The sequence below is a fragment of the Chiloscyllium plagiosum genome, chromosome 18 (assembly GCF_004010195.1).
Source record: "Chiloscyllium plagiosum isolate BGI_BamShark_2017 chromosome 18, ASM401019v2, whole genome shotgun sequence".
Taxonomy (NCBI): domain Eukaryota; kingdom Metazoa; phylum Chordata; class Chondrichthyes; order Orectolobiformes; family Hemiscylliidae; genus Chiloscyllium; species Chiloscyllium plagiosum.
The window spans coordinates 69034657-69055361 of record NC_057727.1 but is presented as its reverse complement, the minus strand read 5'-3'; the positions used below and the strand labels follow the sequence as shown (position 1 = coordinate 69055361).

The 20705-nt window shown below is 41.0% G+C and overlaps 1 protein-coding gene across 2 annotated transcripts in view; it reads right to left on the bottom strand.

The window, feature by feature from the left end:
* The window catches only part of sema3h (sema domain, immunoglobulin domain (Ig), short basic domain, secreted, (semaphorin) 3H), a 159429-nt gene that overhangs the window by 94632 nt on the left and 44092 nt on the right, over positions 1-20705 (bottom strand). For both annotated transcript variants that reach the window (XM_043708547.1, XM_043708548.1), the window contains exon 2: positions 6264-6418. In XM_043708547.1, coding sequence (XP_043564482.1) covers positions 6264-6418 — 155 coding nt within the window. The remainder of the gene's footprint in view (positions 1-6263; positions 6419-20705) is intronic.

The following is a 20705-nucleotide window of genomic DNA, read 5'->3' as shown; positions in this document are numbered from 1 at the left end:
ATGAGGGGTGCTGGTGATTAAGATTTTGATGAGTTGGAGGTTTTGCTGCCCAGACATATTCCAGTGCAGAGAGTTTGGAGTCAATGTCAACAACCCCCATCAAGCATCACTATCTCATTCTTCACATCACACTGCTGCTCCTGGGGGAGAAACCGGTTTGCAGTAGAAGTCACAAAACACACTCCTGCCATGAAGGGAGCCAGCAAGCAGATTGCAAATGAATGCAATAGACCTTAGCCTTTGCTGCTGAGTGCTTAACTCAGAGTTACAGGTGAGCTGCTTTATTTTTAATTCAGGCTGCTGTTGAACATTACGCCCGGTGGCCGCAAAGTGCAATAATGTTGCACAATGTAAAATGAGTAGCTGATCATTGGGGTTGGCCTACAATCCAGCAGTTAAGTTAAACCCATATACAACAAGGAGTTTTTAGTTTATTCACTCACGGGAATTAGGGGTCGCTGTTTAGGCCAGCATTTATTGCCCATCTTTAATTGCCCAGGAGGCACTTAAGAGTCACCCACATTGCTGTGGGTCTGGAGTCACATATTGGCCAGACCAGGTAAGGATGGCAGTTTCCTTCTCTAAAGAACATTTGTGAACCAGATGGGTTTTTCCAACTTTTGACAATGATATCATGGTCATCATTTGACTTTTAATTCCACTCTTTTACTGAATTTAAATTCCACCAACTGCTGTGGCAGGATTCAAACCTGGGTTCCCAGAACATTATCTGGGTCTCTAGAATAGCAGTCCAGCCCGTAATACCACCAGGCCAGTGTCTCCCCAATCATCCATTGATGTTGTGATTCATCATTATGTCAGTCCATTGGTACACACTCAGATATAGCACCCTCAGGGAATGGGAGAGTCGCTCATAAGCAACAAGTACAGCAAAGTACATGAATTTTCACTGGCTGTTGATTTATCTCATCAGCCTGTGGAGCTTCATAGCCAGACAAAGGGCAAATTGAGGGGAGGGCCTCGTCACCATAGCGGTGGCATATTGTGAGCAGAAGACACTGGTCTCATGGCAACTTGTTGGCTTGAAGCTGGCTCAGAGCCTAACCCCACTTGAAAACCTTAAGCGGATCACTTCTAAATTCTAAATTCCACAGAACAACTTTAATTTGTGTAATCTACCCTTGTACTTTTACTTTTGAAGATTAGGTATCATTCTGGTAAACCTTTGCTTCTTTTAAATCTAACATGTCCTTGCTAAGGTGTGACCCCGACACTGCTCATAATACTCCTATACTGGAATTGCAATGGTGCCATTAATGTTTGGCCCTCTTCTGGTATTTGATTGGCATTGATCGGTCACAACCATCTCCAAGGAAGGCAGATTCAAATGCTTTCTTCAAGCAATACCTACTCCAGGCCTCAGTTCTTCGAGAATGTAGCAAGGATAGATAAAATGAGAACCAATAGATGCATGCACTGCAACATGACTGTTCAACATATTTAAATGGGGAAAGCCTGCAGAAAGCAGAGAGGGATTTTGGGACTCCATGTGCACAAATCACAAAAAGCTAGCATTCAAGCTCAAAGGGTAATAGGGAAGAAAGATGGCTGTCATTGCAAAGGGAGCAGAGCATAAAAATAAGGAAGTCTTGCTAAAGCTACTCAAGACACTAGTCAGAACACATCTGGGATGCTGTGAATATCTGGATATCCAGAAGGCTTTCATTCAGGTTCAGCACATAAAAGCTACTTAATAAGCTAAGAGCTCACAATGGGGTGGTACATTAGCATAGATGCCGAATTGGCTAACAAATAGAAGACAGAGTTGGAATAAAGGGGGCATTTCCAGGATGGCAAATTGTATCTAGTGAAGTGCCTAGGGATCAGTGCTGGGCTCACAATTATTTACAATATATAGTAATGATTTGGATGAGGAAACCTAATATGCTATAGCCACGTTTGCAAATAGCACAAAAATAAATGGGAAATAAGTAGTGAGGATAGCACAAGGAGTCTACCAAGGTATATGGGCAGGTTAATTAAGTGGACAAAAAATGCAGCAGATGGAATATAATGTGGGAAACTTAGAACTATGCACTTTAGCAGGAAGAACAGAAGAGCTGAATATTATTTAAATGAGCAAAGAGTGCAGAAAGTTACAGCAGAAAGGGATTTGGGAGGTTTTGTGCATGAATCACAAAAAGCTAGTGTTCGAGTTCAGTGGGTAATAAGAAAGGCAAAGGGCCTTTATCAAAAAGGGAATGGAGCATAAAAATTAGGGAAGTCTTGCAAAAACTATACAAGACACAAATCAAACCACTGCTGGAATACTGAGAATAGTTTTGGACCCCTTATCTAAGGAAAAATATGGCAATAGAGGCAGCCCAGCAAACGTTAACCAGTTTGATCCTAGCTATGAAGAGATTTTCTTAGGAGAGTATGAGTAGAATGATCTTTTATTTATCAAAGTTTAACAGAATGAGAGGTATTTTTTTTAACAGAAGCAGGCAAGATGGCCGGGGGTTTAACAGAATAGATATGAAGAAGTTGTTTAACCTTATGGGAGAATCTCAGAGCAAGAAGTCACCCACTTAAGACAGAGATGACGAGGACTTTCTTCCCTCAGAGTGTAGTGAATCTGCAGAGGGCTGTTGAGGTCGAGTCAATAAAGTATACTCAAGGCTAGGATAGATTTTTTTAATCTGTTAAGGGAATCAAGGGTCATGGGAGATAAGGCAGTAGAGTGGAGTTGAGAATTAATCAGATCGCCCCAAGGTATTATTCAATGGTGGAGAACACGTGATGGGCTGAATGGCCTATTTCTGCTCCTACATTTTATTGTCTCATTGTGCAGCCCAATTAGGATTTGCAAAGCTGAAACATACATTCTGTCACCAATATTCTGCCTCTCTTAGATAAAAAGGCTAGCATTCTACTTGCCTTTTTGATTAATTTCTATAGCTGTTCAAAACATTTTACTGAGCTAAATACACAGCCTGCCAAGTCTCTTTAAACCCTTCCAGTTTGTATCTTTATAGTTTTTTTAAAAAGTGTCTCTGCTTTGCCTCTTGGGTGCAAGTAGATCTCACATTTGCCTGCACAGCAATCTTTATGTCTCAGTATTTCTGTTGATCAGAGAAGGATCACAATCCCATAACATACAAAGTGTGCTCCATTGTTAGGATAGGGGTCGGGATCAAATGCAAATGTTTCCTTATTGTTTTGCTTTTTCAAGGCACATTTTTCAACAACAACTTACTAATAGGAACCATTAACCTCATCTTCTGATACAGAGCTTTAATATCAGACTCAACTGAATTGGAAATGACCTTTCCCAGTGGAAGTCAATGGGTCTATAATTGGCTGCAATTACATTTAATGGGCTCCAGGAATCAAGTCCTGACAGTGTAGGATGTACATTCAGACACAGTCCCAGGAGCCACACTTCAAACAGCTCTGTTTGCATGCAGTTGCTTTGCCTGTGTACACATGTTAGATGAAATATACCCTGTTATCAATTTATTGTATCAATTCACTGTCATCATCGGTTGTCCTCACTCATCACATAACCAAAAGTGCCCCAAAGGAATTAGTTGGTCCAATTTGGCTCATTCTTACCATGAAACCTGAACTTAGCTTGACCTAATAAAGTCATTCTTTCCAGTACAATGTGGGCGTTAACATTTCACCCAATAATTCTCGATCATTGTAAGCAAATGCTTGAAAACTGTAACAGAGAGCTGGTGCAGTAGGGTAAAACTCTGCCTAGTCAACCATCTAAATATTTATCTAACTGCTACATTGCTAGCTATATATCCGTTTGCTTTGTTTGCAATTGATACCAAGTGGAGAGGGTCAGATGACCGTACTGGAACACCAGGGAGGCAGGGCATCCCTGCCATCACTGAATACTGAAATAAAGTTATATGCTACCAATTGATTGGCACCGTTTAACCAGATACCAGCAGGCTATTGTATATTTACTGGCTGGCAGGAACTATATACAACCAATGATTGCCCATATATCGACACATTTTATTCATTTGTGGGAAGTGGGCATCGCTGATTGACCAGCATTTATTGCCCGTCCCTACTTGCCCTTGCGAAGGTGATGGTGAACAGCCTTCTTGAACCACTGCAGTCATCTACTGTGGGTCAATTCACAATGCCACTAGGGAGAGAATTCCAGGATTTTGACCCAGGATATGCGCCCTACCTTACTTGCTAAATTGACATTCAGAAAGTGATGTTTCCACCCACAGATTTTGAAAGCAGAAAAGTACATTACGAGGGTCCAATTGGGCAGGGAGAATTGCACATCAGTTACTGAATTTGCCTCATTTTTCACCAGTAATTTAAAATCGAGGCAAAATGGCGGGATGTGTTATGGAATTCCAATCCTCCCTAGCTTTCTTTTTTAAAAACTCATTGCATTACTCAAAACAGTGAATTGTTTAGAATCATAGAAGAGAATCCCTACAGTGCAGATAGAGGCCATTCAGCCCATCAAGTCTGCATGAGCCTCCAAAGTAGCATCTCCATCTCCCCCCACCAACCATGGCTAATCCGCCTAGCTTGCACATCCCAGGACACTATGGGCAATTTAACCTAGCCAATTAATCTAACCTGCACATCTTTGCACTGTGGGAGGAGACCCATGCAGACACAGGGAGAATGCACAAACTCCACACAGACACAGTCACCAAAGGCTGGAATTGAACCTGGATCTTGCTAATGTAATAGTGCTAACCACCGTGTGGCCCCCGTTTCTGTTAGATAAAATTTAGATTCTTTTAAGGACCCACAAATCATCCAAATCAGGATCAATTCTGATTAGGCTTTCGGAGTCAGTGTCAGTCTCTAAAGTAAAATTGCCTTTTGACTACAGCTTAATAGGCAAGGCTCCGGTCATAGAAATGTCCTTACAGATATACATTGGAAAATATTTTCGCCTACATAGTATCTCTTGCCCCACTCTCCCCAGCACAAATTTTCTATCTGTCTGTCCTGAAGTCTGACTATTTGCTCCTTGCCTATTGCACACCATCCCCAGTCCAACAGGCCAAGGCACCTGATCTACTCCTAAGCCTATGCATCCGCTGGCTTCCATAGAGCCAGTAGCAGCCAGCATGTGTAAAACTGAATGGATCAGAAACACCATGATAAATGACTGGCGACTGTGGTCTATGGGGCCTATTGTCTAATCAATCAAGCTCAACTATGAGCAACTTGACACACTGGTGCCATGATCCTCTATGTGCCTTTTTCCAGACTAGCAATAACTTGATTAAAATAAACAGGTTAATAAGTCTGAAAATAGCACACAGTTTGCAGTGTCCATCAATGAGCTTGTCCATCAAAAGAAATGTAACCTCAATGAACATCTGAACTTCAATAACAGCTCCATTCCATACATTTAAGTCACTTGTTCAGCCATCACAAGTTGGCACTTTTTTTTTAAAAATGCAGGATTCCAAAGAACACGCTTCTGTTTTCTGTGGCATTCACAGGCTCCATATAATTAACTATCAAAAACAAACACTTGCACTGACAAGCAATAACCATCTCGCAATGATGTGTTCTTAACCCCACAAGTGTCAAAGGCTGATTCAATTGGCTCTATTTCCTGCACAGTGATTAGCCGGCTCAATGACTGATACATATGAATAGGCTGGACTCTCACTCACTCACTACTTGCTCAGGGATTGTAGCAAGTGGTGACAGTTTTCATTAAACGTCTGTTTTTTTTTGTGGTAAAACAAAATTAGAATCATTTTCAATGAATGGCAATTCTGGGGAGGCCTGTCATTTAAAGTGTCCTTTACCAGTCACGAGTCAATCGTTATTAGAATAATATTCACACCTTTCGGCCTTCCTGAAAGTCCATATGAGTATGCAGGGTACATTCAGGACTCTGGTGTTGCCAGTATAGAGACACAATCAAAGGAACCCCTGATCTCTAATTTATGTTCTTTTCAAACATGGCTCCTAAATTGGAAGCAAAACAGCACCAAACTAATTCTACATAGGTGCTAGGAGTCCTCTAACACTTGATGCATTTGCTATGATTGCTCTCTTTGATGGTCTTATCACTTACATTGCTCCTGTAATTTATTAATTCATTAACCATATTCCAATCTCTCTCTGCACCTCCCACTTCACTAAATTTAAATCTTTAGTCGCTGCCCACTCTGTGTGTCTGTTCATTCCTGTCTGTATTTTGGTGCAGCCAACCACACAACACTATTCATATCTACACAATCTTCAAGGCCAGAGGCAGCTGGAATTGCACCCATTTTTACCTTCCTCACTCCACTCGAAATGTCATCCAGATTACAGGTCAGGAGGTAGTCCTTCGCAGCAGCATAGAGTCTTCGGTTATCTTCATCAAGGACTATGGAATGCAAGTTGGAAGCTCTGAAGGTGAGTGGGATGATCCGTTTGTTTAGCATCAACTCTAAAGAGAAAAAAACGTAATGATTAAAAACAGCATTAACTTCGTGTATACAATGAGGACTGGCACCACTGGAATTCAATTCAAATTGGACTTAAAGGATGGAAATCTCTTCCACAGCTGATCGTAAAGATCCCAGGTGAAACAACTTTGTGGTAAACGAGCTCCTAGTAGGGTCCTCTTGTAGTGCAGTGGCAGTGTCCTTAGCCCTACACTTTGGGGCCCGGGTCAAAGTCGCACTTGCTCCAGAGGTGTGTAATAACATCTCTTAACAGGTTGATCAGAAAAATAGGTTAAATAAAAATAAAAGTCCTATTAGGGCCCTCTTACAACACAATCATAGTGTCACTATCCCTGAACCGAGACACCCAGGTTCAAGTCCCACTGCATAACAACTCTGAAAGGCTGATTGGAAAATATCAATAAGTTGCTTGGCAAGATGGCCATACCACAAAACTGTCCAAATTTTGATGTAAATTGAAAATGTAATTAGATTCACTTAACTACTGGCTGTGGAAAATGAAGAAAGCTGTACAGGTAGAGGTGATGTGTATAAGATTGAAGCAAAGCCATATTGTTCAGGCAGAGCACAGGGGGCTTTACTTACTGAAGAACTCTGAGCCTATTCCACTCTTCCACACAAGTGAGGAATGCTTAAACTAATTATAATGTGATTACAGAATCATTCCAAGGTGTCCATATTCAGTACTTCATATTTTTGTTAGATTGCTTATTATGTTGTTGAAATATCTGATAGATTTGTTGCCACCATCCTGTTTCACGGTAAGGATCTACAGAGCCTGCTTGAAGGGCCTATACCCAAAATGCTGACGTTTCTGCTCCTCCTGACCTGCTCTACTTTTGCAGCGCTACACTTTTCGACTCTGATCTCCAGCATGTGCAGTTCTCACTTTCTCCTGCTTGATCTTATACACTTAATAGTAAGGTCCTGGGGAGCGTTGCTGAACAAAGAGACCTTGGAGTGCAGGTTCAGAGCTCCTTGAAAGTGGAGTCGCAGGTAGATAAGATAGTGAAGGTGGTATTTGGTATGCTTTCTTTTATTGGTCAGAGTATTGAGTACAGGAGTTGGGAGGTCATGTTGCGGCTGTACAGGACATTGGTTAGGCCACTGTTGGAATATTGCACGCAATCCTGGTCTCCTTCCTATTGGAAAGATGTTGTGAAACTTGAAAGGGTTCAGAAAAGGTTTACAAGGATGTTGCCAAAGTTGGAGGATTTGAGCTATAGGGAGAGGTTGAGTAGGCTAGGGCTGTTTTCCCTGGAGCATCGGAGGCTGAGGGGTGGCCTTATAGAGGTTTATAAAATCATGAGAAGAATGGATAGAATAAATAGACAAAGTCTTTTCCCTGGGGTATGGGAGCCCAGAACGATAGGGCATTGGTTTTGGGTGAGATATAAAAGAGACCTAACGGACAACTTTTTCACACAGAGGGTGGTACGTGTGTGGAATGAGCTGCTAGAGGAAGTGGAGGCGGCTAATACAATTGTAACATTTAAAAGACATCTGGATAGGTATATGAATAGGAAGGGTTTGGAGGGATATGGGCCAAGTGCTGGCAGGTGGGACTAGATTGGGTTGGGATATCTGGTCGGCATGGACAGGTTGGAATAAAGGGACTGTTTCCATGCTGTACATCTCTATGACTCTATGATCCAGTATGGTAGAGGGAAACCATGTGGTATTCCAAATGGGAAGAGGCTCTTGTTTCATTTCATTAATACCAAGTTTGATGCAGGGATGAGCATCACTATGTTATCAGAGTGTTGGAGAAACACCATTTACAGCCTACAGCAGTTCAATGATGTGGTCCAAGAGGTTTAGAACTCAAGTCTAAGTTTTCTTTTACCAGCCACTCTGCAATAGAAGAAGTGTAAGATAGAGCACTTATACATACTTCATAATCAAGACTCCTCACTCTTGAGAGCATGAATGCAAAGTCAAGTTTGCTAATGTCAAACTGCCACTGGTCAAATAACAGCTAGATGTGGAAGTATGAAGGAACAACCTAAAAGATGATTGGTAGAATATTTCATAGAGTTCCTTAGACTAATGAACGAACCTAAACAGAAGCTAATAATGGCATCAGAAATTTGGTTCAAATTATTAACATGATGGAAACCTGTGATTATACTGGATTGGCAGAAATGCTATTTGCCTCCAATTTCTTCAGAATCTAGAGTTCTGAAGGACAGCTATATTGGATTCCAAACATTAACTCTGTTTCTCTCTCTCCAGATGCTGCCAGACCTGCTGAGTTGCTCCAGCAATTTCTGTTTCTATTTCTGGTTCATTCTGCATCGTATACTTCTGAAGTATGAGCAGCAATAAGTAAAAGAATAAATCGGAATCGCATTTGGTTTTAATTACAACCAACTTAAACCCACTAAGGATTCAGTGATTCCTTCTGGAGTGCTGATTTAGTCAGACCTCTTTATGCTAACTGGCATGTCACAAACAACTGATATTAATAACCAACACATAGGAATGTGGCTTAAGTATAGATGTTAGAAAACTGATTTGGTTGTACAGAGTCGTGTGAAAGAAGAAAACCTGATATTGCCAGAAAACAATTTGTTTCAAACTAAAACTTTTCATCTATCATCCAGTTCTATTGTAATTAGCAGAGTAATAATAGCCAATAGACAGACAAATGGGAGCATAATGTTGGATGTGGGGCTATTTCTGCACATATCCCAAACAATGGCCAATTCACTTGACAAATGTGGTCATTCAGGAAAGCATCAATCACCATGGAGTTAATAAGTTCTTTTGATCTTTACAACAATTGAGGAAAAGCTTTCTAAAAATCAGCAGGCGGGCTGATTTTAGGAGAGTTGCAAGGATTAATACTGCCTCAAGAGCTAGAGAAATTGTCCATGTAGATTAAATAAAGAGCCTGCTAGTTTAGGCCAGTGTATGTATAACATTGCATGAATGTTAGTTATACTGATGATGGGAAGCTACCAAGATACCAAGATAAATTGGGAAGTTTTTCTGGGGTCCTGCTCAAGCAACCTCACTAAAAAAGATTATCCCTCATTATCACATTGCTGTCTGAGTCTACTATGGTACAAATTGCCTTCTGCAAATCCTACATTACATGAATAACTACACTTCCAAAGTTCTGTGGTTGTAATTCACTTTGAGAATCCTGAGATTGTGAAAGGCTATGTAAATGCAAATTCTTTCTCTGCGCTCTGTGGAATAAAGCTGTTAATGGAATTAAACAGCAGGTCTCCTCAGCTATTGATCTAGCTTTTAACAAATTAAAGTGGTGCATTTGTGGTCTGACCTGGATCCCAGGGAGCTCCCTCATTACCGAACCCATTCTCAGCACTTTACTGTGGGCAGACAAAGGCTAGAGGGAGCATATTTCTGTTAAAAATCTAGCAATGTGACACTGAAGGGAATAACACTCACCACTGACCTGAAAGACGCCTGGAGCAGACACACATTTGTACCAGCTTTATTGATCTTAATTGACTGATCATGTTTTGAACTTGCATCCAACTCTGATTTTTGGCTTTTGGCTTTGTAATTTTATTTTCCTTCCATGGGGGTAGAATTCTTGTAGCAACCTTGGAGGGATTGCACACTATGCAGATTACAGCATTACATGTGGCTGACAGGATAAAGAGCGTAATAGAATGCAAATGGACGGGGAAAGAAATGAAAAGGGTGACATATGTAGTAACTGTCATTGCGTCGTGTGGCTTCTTTGGTACTCAAGTCAACATCTGGCCTCACTGTAATTAGAGGATCCTATTCTCTGCACCCTGGAACCTTCTTCTCATCCTGTCTCCCCTTTTTATTTACCTCTCTCTGCTTTTCGCCTCCTTTATCCTGACTTAGTTCGTAGCCCGTTAATCGCTGCCTCTGCACAAGTTACCCCCAGTGCAGCCAGTAGCTGAATTAGCTTGGTAACCAGACCTCCATTACACAACCAAGCTCTTGGCTCATGTTGAAGGAAGGCTGGAACAACTGATGGTGCTAAAAGGGGTGTCTCTAATTGCTTTTTTTAAAAAATGGTGGCATCATTATTTGACTAATTTTCTGGTTAGTTACAAAGAACTGATCTGAATTGGTCTAAACACAGCTGCTGAGGATACATAAAAGGAAACAGGAGTGTTTCTCTTGTTAACACATGGGAAAGAATGGAAGTTTTGCTTTAGATAAATTGTAAGCATCAACTGCTCTATACCTTGGCAGAAGTGGGTACTGCAGATGCTGGAGATCAGAGTCAAGATTAAAGTGCTGCTGGAAAAGCACAGCAGGTCAGGCAGCATCCGAGGAGCAGGAATTCGACGTTTTGGGCAAAAGCCCTTCATCAGGGAGGACTTTTGCCTGAAACGTTGATTTTCCTGCCCCTCGGATGCCTGACCTGCTGTGCTTTTCCAGCACCACTCTAATCTCTGCTCTATGTCTTTGCCCAGGTTCATTCACTATTTTGCAAAAGATTATTTGCAACGCAAAACTTCACTCGACACAGAATGAAAAGTAAAACTGCTAAACAGAAAATCTCTGCAATGGAAAGAGAAAATATTAAAAACACACAGCAAGTCATTTAGCACCAGTGAAGAGAAAAACACAAGTTCTGATATTTTCAGCAACTAGCCATCATCTGAATCGAAGACTTGAGGTGCTTTGGTAAAGTTTGGAAACAATTGCAGATAAAGGAGCCAAGGAACTCAGAGACAATGTGCACAGGTGAGGACAGAATCACAAATAACCAACAGATACATCAACCATAGGCAGAAGTTGGATTAAAGGATCTGAAAGCTTAGAAAATAATTAATAAAGAACAAAGTAGTGTGAAAATGATGGAGACAGTCCAAAGAAAGTTCAAGTAGTTGACCCCAGGTATGGAAGGATTCTTATGAAGGAAGCTCAAGTACGTTAGACCTACACTCATTGGAGTTTAGAAGAATGAGGAGTGACCTTAGTGAAAGACTTTTTAGGAAGAATCTTAGGGTGGATGCAGGTGGTTATTTCTCTTGTGTGATAGTTTAGGACCAAAACACATGATCCCAGAGCAAGGGGACTCCTATTTTATGCTGAGATGAGGAAGAACCTTTATCTGTCAGAAATATGCATCTCGCTGAATTGAGTTCTTTTCAATTCAGATTCAAAAATCATGCGTTTAACTCAGGCAAGTTGAGCAGAACATGGTAGACAAGGGCTGGTCTGTTTTTAACCTGGCAACTGGAACATCAGACAGGGGCAAGAGGGGGGGCTGGGGGGGTAACAAGAGGTCAGGTTTACAAGCTTACTTGTCGCAAAAAGGATTGTGCTAAATTTGTCCCATCAAAAAAAAATCATTTATTTATGGGATGCAGTAACTCAGCTTGAACAACAAAATATCCCAAGGTCACTCAATTAGTCAGTGTGGCTTAAGTGGATGGAGCACCTGCCTTTGCTCAGTTTTCTGATTATTCTCCCATGCTTTCGGAGGCTCAATCTGTCAATCATCTTGCCCAAACACAGTTCGTCGAAAAAGCCATGCATTGTAGTCACAAAGAAAGCTACAAGAACCAGATCCTTCACATGTTCTTCCTGACCAAGTATTTATTTTTGATGCAGTTACAGGGCTTGAAGACTATTTATTTAGAATGCAACTACCCTAATTGCTAATTACGAACCTGCAAAGTGCTGGGGTCCAGTGTTACTGCATTCCTGACTGGAAGCATTCTCTGCAGGAAGTGGCACAACATTACCGTGGACCCCACAGGCTGGGCTGTACTCCTGTGAAGGCCCAGCAGCAGGTAATGGGTCTTTTCATCAACTTGACTAATCATTAAAGCTGTGACATTCAGCCTTTTCCTCGCCCCTCCTAGAAATCAGCCACCCAAACGTTTGAAAAGATAATTGAAGGAAATTTAACCAGAATCTAGGCTGCCTAAAAAGAGAACCATTGAGGGGACAATTTAAGTTAACCTGTCAGTCAGCAAATGGATGAGATTGAGTACAAAGCTGGTTTTACATCTGGCCTGATGTTACTTTCCATTAAAGTAATTTAACCCAAGGCTGTGGGATTTTTGTCTGATGGGTTTGGTTAAATTCAGCCGCTTCATTGCAGGAAATGTGTTCTGCTCGAGTACAGCAACAAAAACAATATATGAATGATTCAAAAGATACAGAAAAATGTATCAAATTCAGAACGCAGCATGCAATAAACCGATAGAATATGACAGCTCATGGAGTTATCAAAAGATCCCCTCAATCTACAAAGCCTGGTATGAAAATCTAATCTTCAAAGACTGGTCACAAATGTTGACTCAACCCTTGAAAATGGAAAACAATCATTTAAAGGCTTGGTTTTTAATGACAACACTGCCAGATATGTTTGTTCAGAACTGAACAAGATATAAGATGCAACGGAGTTTTATCACATTGAAATGCTTCACTTGAATGCAATACCATAGAGATATGAATTCTATAATTGCTGTCCTTCTGTCTCAATTCTTGATGCGTTATACATCATACCTAAATCAGGCCAATGTGATAGGTATCTTGAGACTTACCCCACAGTGCTGTGCATGAAAGGTTAGAGGTACAATTTTAAGGCGCATCTCAGCAATTTCATCCCTTTTCAAAAAATTTGAGCAATTACGTCCTCATGGGGATGTGCCTATGGTTCTAGATTATTTTTGGCCCATGTACTGGAGCTATGTCCAATTAATATCTTATGGTCTTATGGTAATATCCTTCCATCTGGAATATTTCAGACAGAGGAGGATTAATGAAAATGGCTGGCAGCTGAGATGGCACAAGATATTGGGTGGTTACGTCACCACCAGTGGGAAATTCATCTCAATATCACAGAGGTTGAGTGTATGCTGCCGCTCCTATTTATCAAGGAAACTATTGCAGCAAACCTGATGGTACAAGGTCTGAGAACATTTGACAAACCGCACTCAGTGCCCCAGTCTCAATGCGCCATGTGGGCAGTCACCACACGCATGAGAAAATCAGGCCACGGTGATACTAATCTGAATGAGTCAATTGGTTGCCACCAGCCATAACTGTCAGCCTCGGCAATGGAGGCAGTGTTCAGATCAGTGAATAAGAGCCTCCCCTTTTACTGCAACCACTGTTCAGCATGGACGGGCACATCCTCTGATAGTAGCAGCCAGCTGTGGCATGAAACTTGGCTCTGCCTTGTCAATGGGGATTCTGCACTAGCAACCCATAGCCATTGTGTATTGGAAAGGCTCTGAGCACCATAATCTTCACAATCAACTGAAGAACCACCTTGATTTTAGCAAACCTTAAAAGATCCACGTGTTAGGCTATTCAATGTGCTCCCATCTATTCCATCAGACATTTGCTTGTACCTTGGACTTTTCATTCATTCATTTTATCCTATCCCTTCTTAGCTATGTGATTTCAACCTTAGCAAATATTGAGCAACTGCATCATAGCCTGTTGAGAAAAGGCTAAGAGAATTTTATGTCCATTTGTGTGAGAAACCTATTCCATCCCATTAAACTTTGTTCATGTAACATCTCTCCTACATTGAGCCAATAAGGTGACCTTGAAAAATTGGGTTCAAACAGCACAATCCCATTGTCTGCAAATCACAAACACCCATTTGCACCTAAATTATGGCAACAGCAACAAAAAAAAAGCTTATGACTCTTTAATAAACAATAAATCTCCGGTTCAATGTTTTTAAGTCCAATTTGGGTGAACATAAACTCGTTCATATGCTGTACTTAGACATTGATCCAGCACTTAAACCAATTACATCAAAGTGTATTGGACAGACTGGGAATTACAAGTAATGGCTTTTGCAACAAACTTTCACCCAACATGAATAGATTTGTGAATATGCCTTGAAGCAGACAAGGGTAAGGGTGCAATTACATGCATGTCCAGAGGGAAAAGGATCGAGGATTTTGGCAGGACAGCTTGAATAGATTGATCTATTGAAAATTTCAGTCTTCAAATTTTACAATGCAGTATGGAACCAATCAGCCCACTGTGTTTTTCTAGCTCTTTGAAAAATTATCCAATTTCGGTCTGTGGCTTGCTCTTTCCACATAACTCAACAACAATTTTATTTTCCAAGTATATTCATCCATCCAAATTATTTTTCCCCATGTTATTAATAAACTGGCTCCCACTGTCCTTTCAGTTCATATGTTCAACATCTAACCCACAGCCTTAAATAAATCCCTCTCCTTTACCCAGTTTGGAAAATTTTTGGCCAATTGCTTTAACCCATGTTTGGGTTTTCCATGTTCTGAAAAGGGGTGTTGGTGCTGGGGGTTGGTTTGATAGCAAAGAAATACAGCCAATGAACAGCAATTGCACTGAGACCAGTGGCTGAGGAAATGAAAAACTAATGAGAATGCAACTGAGGCAAAATATTGAAAATATTAAAACATCTTTAGAAACGTATTCTACAAAAGAGAAATCATAGTCATTTACAGACTGACACCCAAGAGTAGTCTCTGTGAAAAAGAATATGAATTGCCTTAACTTAATACCAACTTCCAACCACCATATCAGGAAAGAGCAAATTAACTTGGTTCCTATAGTATTTTGTACAATCTTAATGTCTCAACATGGTTCACAGCTGATCCAGTACTCACCATTGTTACCCATGTTAACATGCCAATTAATTCATGTTCAGCAAGCTCCCATATTAATTAAGCAAAATCCAACTAACTGGCTGCTTACTGATCCTAAAAAGAGTTCATGTTCTATGGGATGGATTCTGCTTGAGCTTGGATTGTTTTAATTGGGAGGTGGATTCCTTCCAACTAACTAGGCAGATGCTGCGCAGTAGTGCTGTGAGCTTTGCCAGAGCTCGCTGGTTCATCTCTGAGGTGGCATGGTGGCTAGCACTGCTGCCTCACAGTGCCAGAGACCCAGGTTCAATTCTAGCCTCAGGCGACTGTCTGTGTGGTGTGGAGTTTGCACATTCTCCTTGTATTTTCATGTGTTTCCTCCAGGAGCTCCAGTTTCCTCCCACAGTCTAAAGATGTGCAGGTTAGGTGAATTGGCCATGCTAAATTGCCATAGTATTCAGGGATGTGTAGGTTTGGTGCATTAGTCAGGAGAAATGTAAAATAATAGGGTAGGGAAATGGACCTAGGTGGGATACTCTTCAGAGGGTTGGTGTGAACGTGTTGGGCCAATAGCCTGTTTCCACACTGGAGGGATTCTATGATTCTAGAAGGGTAGCTAATTACAATATGAGCTGGTGTGAGCCAAGGCAGCTATCACTAATCTGTGCTTTGCAGTGGGAAGTGGCACTGGACCTTCTTTGGATTTCACCCACCTCACATATATATTATCAATACTATATTGCTTAATGTGCTAATACATTGGCGTCCGAACTGTATAAGATGCATTCATTGATTATAAATGTCTTTGTATTTAGTTTTTAGAAGAACTTTATGTAATGTGACTTCATCCAATCTCTGACCTTTCACATTACTTTTAATTCCTTTCTTTAAATTTGTCCTTTACTCTCTTTTCCTAATTTTTTTCAGAAGTCATTAGATTTCTGTAATTCTTAGAGAGCTGCCTTTCCTCATGTTATTATTTACAAGTTTTATCTATAATCGTAGTTATTCCTTCTGCTAGCACCTTGGTCTGAATCCAGCTTAGATTCAGACAATCCCAAAGAAAGAACTCCGCAGGTCCCAGGATGGTGATGTGTCCCAGGAATTGGATCCTATCCTTCCGACGCCATGCCTTCAGACTCATGTTGACATTTCAAATCAGTTTTCATGTGGTTCAGGTAATGATCTTGCTTTTCAGATTAGCTCCCAATTCCCAACACAGGAGCCTACTTTGATTTTCTAAATTAATTCTGGCATGAAACAGAATAACCAGATTCTACAACTTGCATCCCTTTCTCAACCTTAGGAGCACTTTTGAGACAATGTACATTTAAAGCAGAATCACTTAAGCAAATCCCACACAGTAAGAGCTCACAAATAGCATTGTGACAATAGTCTGAATTGGTTTCAATTATGGGGAGTAAGAGATAAATAGTAATTCATATATAGGGAGAACCATCTGCCTTACTTCAAATTGGACCAAGGAATCTTTCATTTCCACCTCAGAAGGCAACCAGGGCTTAAATTAATGTCTGAGGCAAAAAACAGCAACTGCAACTATACAATGCTCTCTCAGTTGCACACTGGAATGCTAGCCTTGATTATGAGTTTGAGTGGGACTCCAATCCCCAATCTCAAAAGAGGTCCAAACACTTATCACTGAACTACATCAGACACAACCTAATAATGGGTAAATACTCTTAATCTGGACTCCTGCTAAACTTCTTTACAACTATTAACATACCATTTAATCTCTCTGACCTTTAACTTTTCCTTTTTGTTCTACCTGACACGGTCTTAACTGTCAACAGCATAAAACCCATCATACTCCTCCCACTCTTCAGTTCTAAAGAAGAGTCTTCGACTCATTTTGTCAGTTCACAGATGCTGCCTTCCAGACCGGTCACTTGGTTTCTATTTCACATTTCCAGAATCTGTAGTTTTTTTTCTTTTTGTTTCTTTGCAGAAATACCTATCACAGATACACAAAAGAACATACTTTAGTCAGGATGTGGTTTATAGGAAGTTTATCTCATTATTTCCCTGAATAATCAGGGTGCTTTGAACAATCTGAGTTATATCAGATACTAAGGTTTATCAGGGAGCGTTTTGGTGAATCACGGCTATATTTCAGAAGCTTTTGAAAAAAAACAGAACAAATAGGATCCTCTTAAAGAAAAAAGAGCTGTCAGCTAAAGATTATCAATGTCAGGCTAATGCCAAGTTATAGGACCACATCAAGTGGGCTGAATAAATACTATCTGATTGCAATAGAAATGAGTCCATCAAAATCAGATTCAGAGGCACCAGTGAGTTCACAAAGCAAATTGCTCTCAAAACAAAGATTTCACAGAACAGATGAAAGATAGCTCTATAAATCTCAACAGGAAATATCTACTCCAGTGACCAGTATTGCTCTCGCAGAGGTTACACCCAGAATGAGGAGAATATGGTATCTGCTGTCACAGGGAACATCTTAGGAGAATTTTCTGCAAGGGTTTCAGGGAAAGTTCAATAGGGTGAAATAAATGGACAAAGGTAGGAGGTGGCTCATGTGAGTTACATGCCATGTTCCACTTGGCCAAATGGTCTCTTTCTGTGCTAGCAGCTGAAATAACTCCAGAGAGTACGGTATCCCGTCACCAAGTCCAAGTCCCTCTTTATTGACACACGCATAATATTTGACACCGGTCCATCTTCCTCAGAGCCAGCTCTCAGAATGAAGAGCATCTCTACCATTCCACTTTTTTTTTTAAGATTTCACATTTCTATTATTTCATTTTACACATGAAATGTATACAAACTGGCAAAAAAAAATTGTGATATTCACTTCACAGACTGGAACGGGATGAAAGTGTTACCCATATACAAGCACAATAATATCTTTACAGAATAGATAAAATTTACATATCAACCCTGAAAAGCATCATGACCCTCCCCCCTCCCAATCCCTATTGCAAATAGGCCACAATATACTTTCTTCGAGAGGAACTCTGTCATTTAAACAAGAGGCAGCAACTTCAGGAATTAAAACTCTATAATTCTACGTTTCTACAAAAAAAGAATGCATTAAAAGCTTAGTCGATAATCCGAGTAATTCGAGGGCAAGTCACGCAAAATGCCATTGATCTACCGTCTAAAATAATCTGTACATGTGATTAGATAGAACTGGCTTACTTCCAACTACAAAAATTTGGTCAAATAAAAATTGAATAAAAGTTTCCTGTACAGACACTATTTACAGACCCCAAAGTTTCAATTGAAATACACGAAGGGGGTGGGGGGAGCGGGAGACGAGAAGGGAAGAGGAAACGCGAAATGTATAGGTGAACACACTGCTTTTGAACTTCACAGTTTTATAATTATTTATCACAATAAAACACAAACAGGGTTTTAACAAAACACTGTTTATATCTGTCAGCCGAGGCTCCCAGATTGGACCAGATTAAGAGTCCCAATCAGGAAACTTGTATTCTATAAGGTCCACCCGGCTGACATCATTCCAATCACTATAGCAACCCTATGCAAAAATGATATCATTCTTTTCTAAATCAGCGAGGCCAATTGAACGAGTAGGCAAACTATACAAACTTCTGGAAGTCCACCAAAAAAACAAGATCCATCAATTTCCGACATCCCAGTAATTTTACAACGCAACAATAATGCAGTTATTAATATACCAAATGAATCTCTATCAATTAGTCCACAATGGACTCAGACAGAGTAAGGAAATCACCAGTTGTCAAGATCTTGAGGCACTATAAATCAAAGTTATCTGTTCCATGCAGACTGTTTAGGTTATGTGTCAAACTACTCTTATGCTCTCTCCCAAAATGCTGTTATCTGGGAGAAATCCAAGTTGAATGAATTAGCTAGCTGTTTACATCATCTCTGTTAGGAGCTGTTTCAGCGGAATGGAAATCCCAGCTTTCCAATGAAACGTGGATCCCAATCCCAGAGTTCTAGATGGCAATTAGACTGCAACCTGAATCCTGAACTGGCGACACCAATGGGGAATTAAACTGACTCCTGGCTGCCTAACTGGGTAACTCTCAGTCCAACAGCCTTTTTAATCCTCAACTATAAGATTCCCAGAATCAATAAATTATGATAGGAGAAAGTGAGGACTGCAGATGCTGGAGACCAGAGTTGAAAAGTGTGGTGCTGGAAAAACACAGCAGGCCAGGCAGCATCCGAGGAGCAGCAGAATCGACGTTTTGGGTATAAGCCCTTCTTCAAAAATGAGGCTGGTGTGCTATGCGGGCTGAGATAAAAAAGGTAGGGGGGAGGGAATCCTCCCCCAAATTCCCTCCCCTCTACCTTTTATCTCAGCCCGCTTGGCACACCAACCTCATTCCTGAGGAAGGGCTTATGCCCGAAACATCAATTTTCCTGCTCCTCGGATGCTGCCTGACCTGCTGTGCTTTTCCAGCACCACTCTAATCTAGACTCTGATCTTCAGCATCTGCAGTCCTCACTTTTGCCTATGTAGTGTAGAGGCCCAATACAAGAGAGAGATGGGTTGTTATTGCTGATTGGAAAAAAAAGATGTAAAAATGGGTGGGAATTAAGCTTCAAAAAGTAGAGAATGGGTCCTTTCTACTGAGACCAAAATTTAACAAGACAAGGTCAATATTGCAGCGGGGGGAGTGGAATAGAATGGAGAACAGACACCATGCCATGAGATGATGCACAGGAAGGGAAAATTTCCATTTCCTGTTCCACTTGAGCTGCCTCCCACCTCTTTACATCTCACCCCCCGCTCAACGTATCTTTCCATTTATTTAACCCTCATGTATCTATTGAGCTTCCTCTTAAGTGTAGCCAGTTTCTGAAATTGTGGGACCCCAGCACTGAGACTCAAGGCTGTAAAAAGTGCCTACACCAGAAATGAAATACTGTTCCTGGAGATTGTGAGACTGTGTTTTTTCTTTAAAACATGGTTTTATTGTCCTGATGATTTTTCTCATTGATTGATTCAATACAGCAGCATCAATCACAATTAGTCAGGCACTCTGATGCAGTTCTTCTTGGTTTTGCTAACTCCCTTCCCACCACCATTGCCTCACAGGGACCAGTAAAATTCTGCCCATGATTGATGCAGGTTTGATTTACATTTCACTCCCTTGAAACGCAGACCAATCCAACCTGATTGTGATCAAAGGTGAGTGATGTCAGTGCTGAAGAATGAAAGTTTCCACACAATCTCTGCTCTACACGCTCCAGGGTCAAATACGGAAAGCTCGCTCGACGTTGCATCAACATTCAAACCACACTGTCTATAACATCTACTTAATAACTTCCTGTACCAGCCTCCTCCGAGTGCCCTGTGGGTCAGCACCAGCTTGTGCTCAAATTAATGTTGTTGGGTTGTGCATTCAAGCTTGGAATACTTTGCAGCGATGACCCTTACTGCTGGAGAACAGAGCAGACTCTCTTCCCATCAGCTGAACTGTGAATCAAACCCTCCACTTACGTCAAGCTCTGGCTACTAAACTGGGCAAGGCAGCAGACCTTTCGTCAAGCCAAACTTGCCAGTTCACACATGGCACTGACATGGCAAGATGTAAATGTGATTCTGGATTAGTGGTGCTGGAAGAGCACAGCAGTTAAGGCAGCATCCGAGGAACAGTAAAATCGACATTTCGGGCAAAAGCCTTTCATCAGGGATACAGGCAGAGAGCCTGAAGGG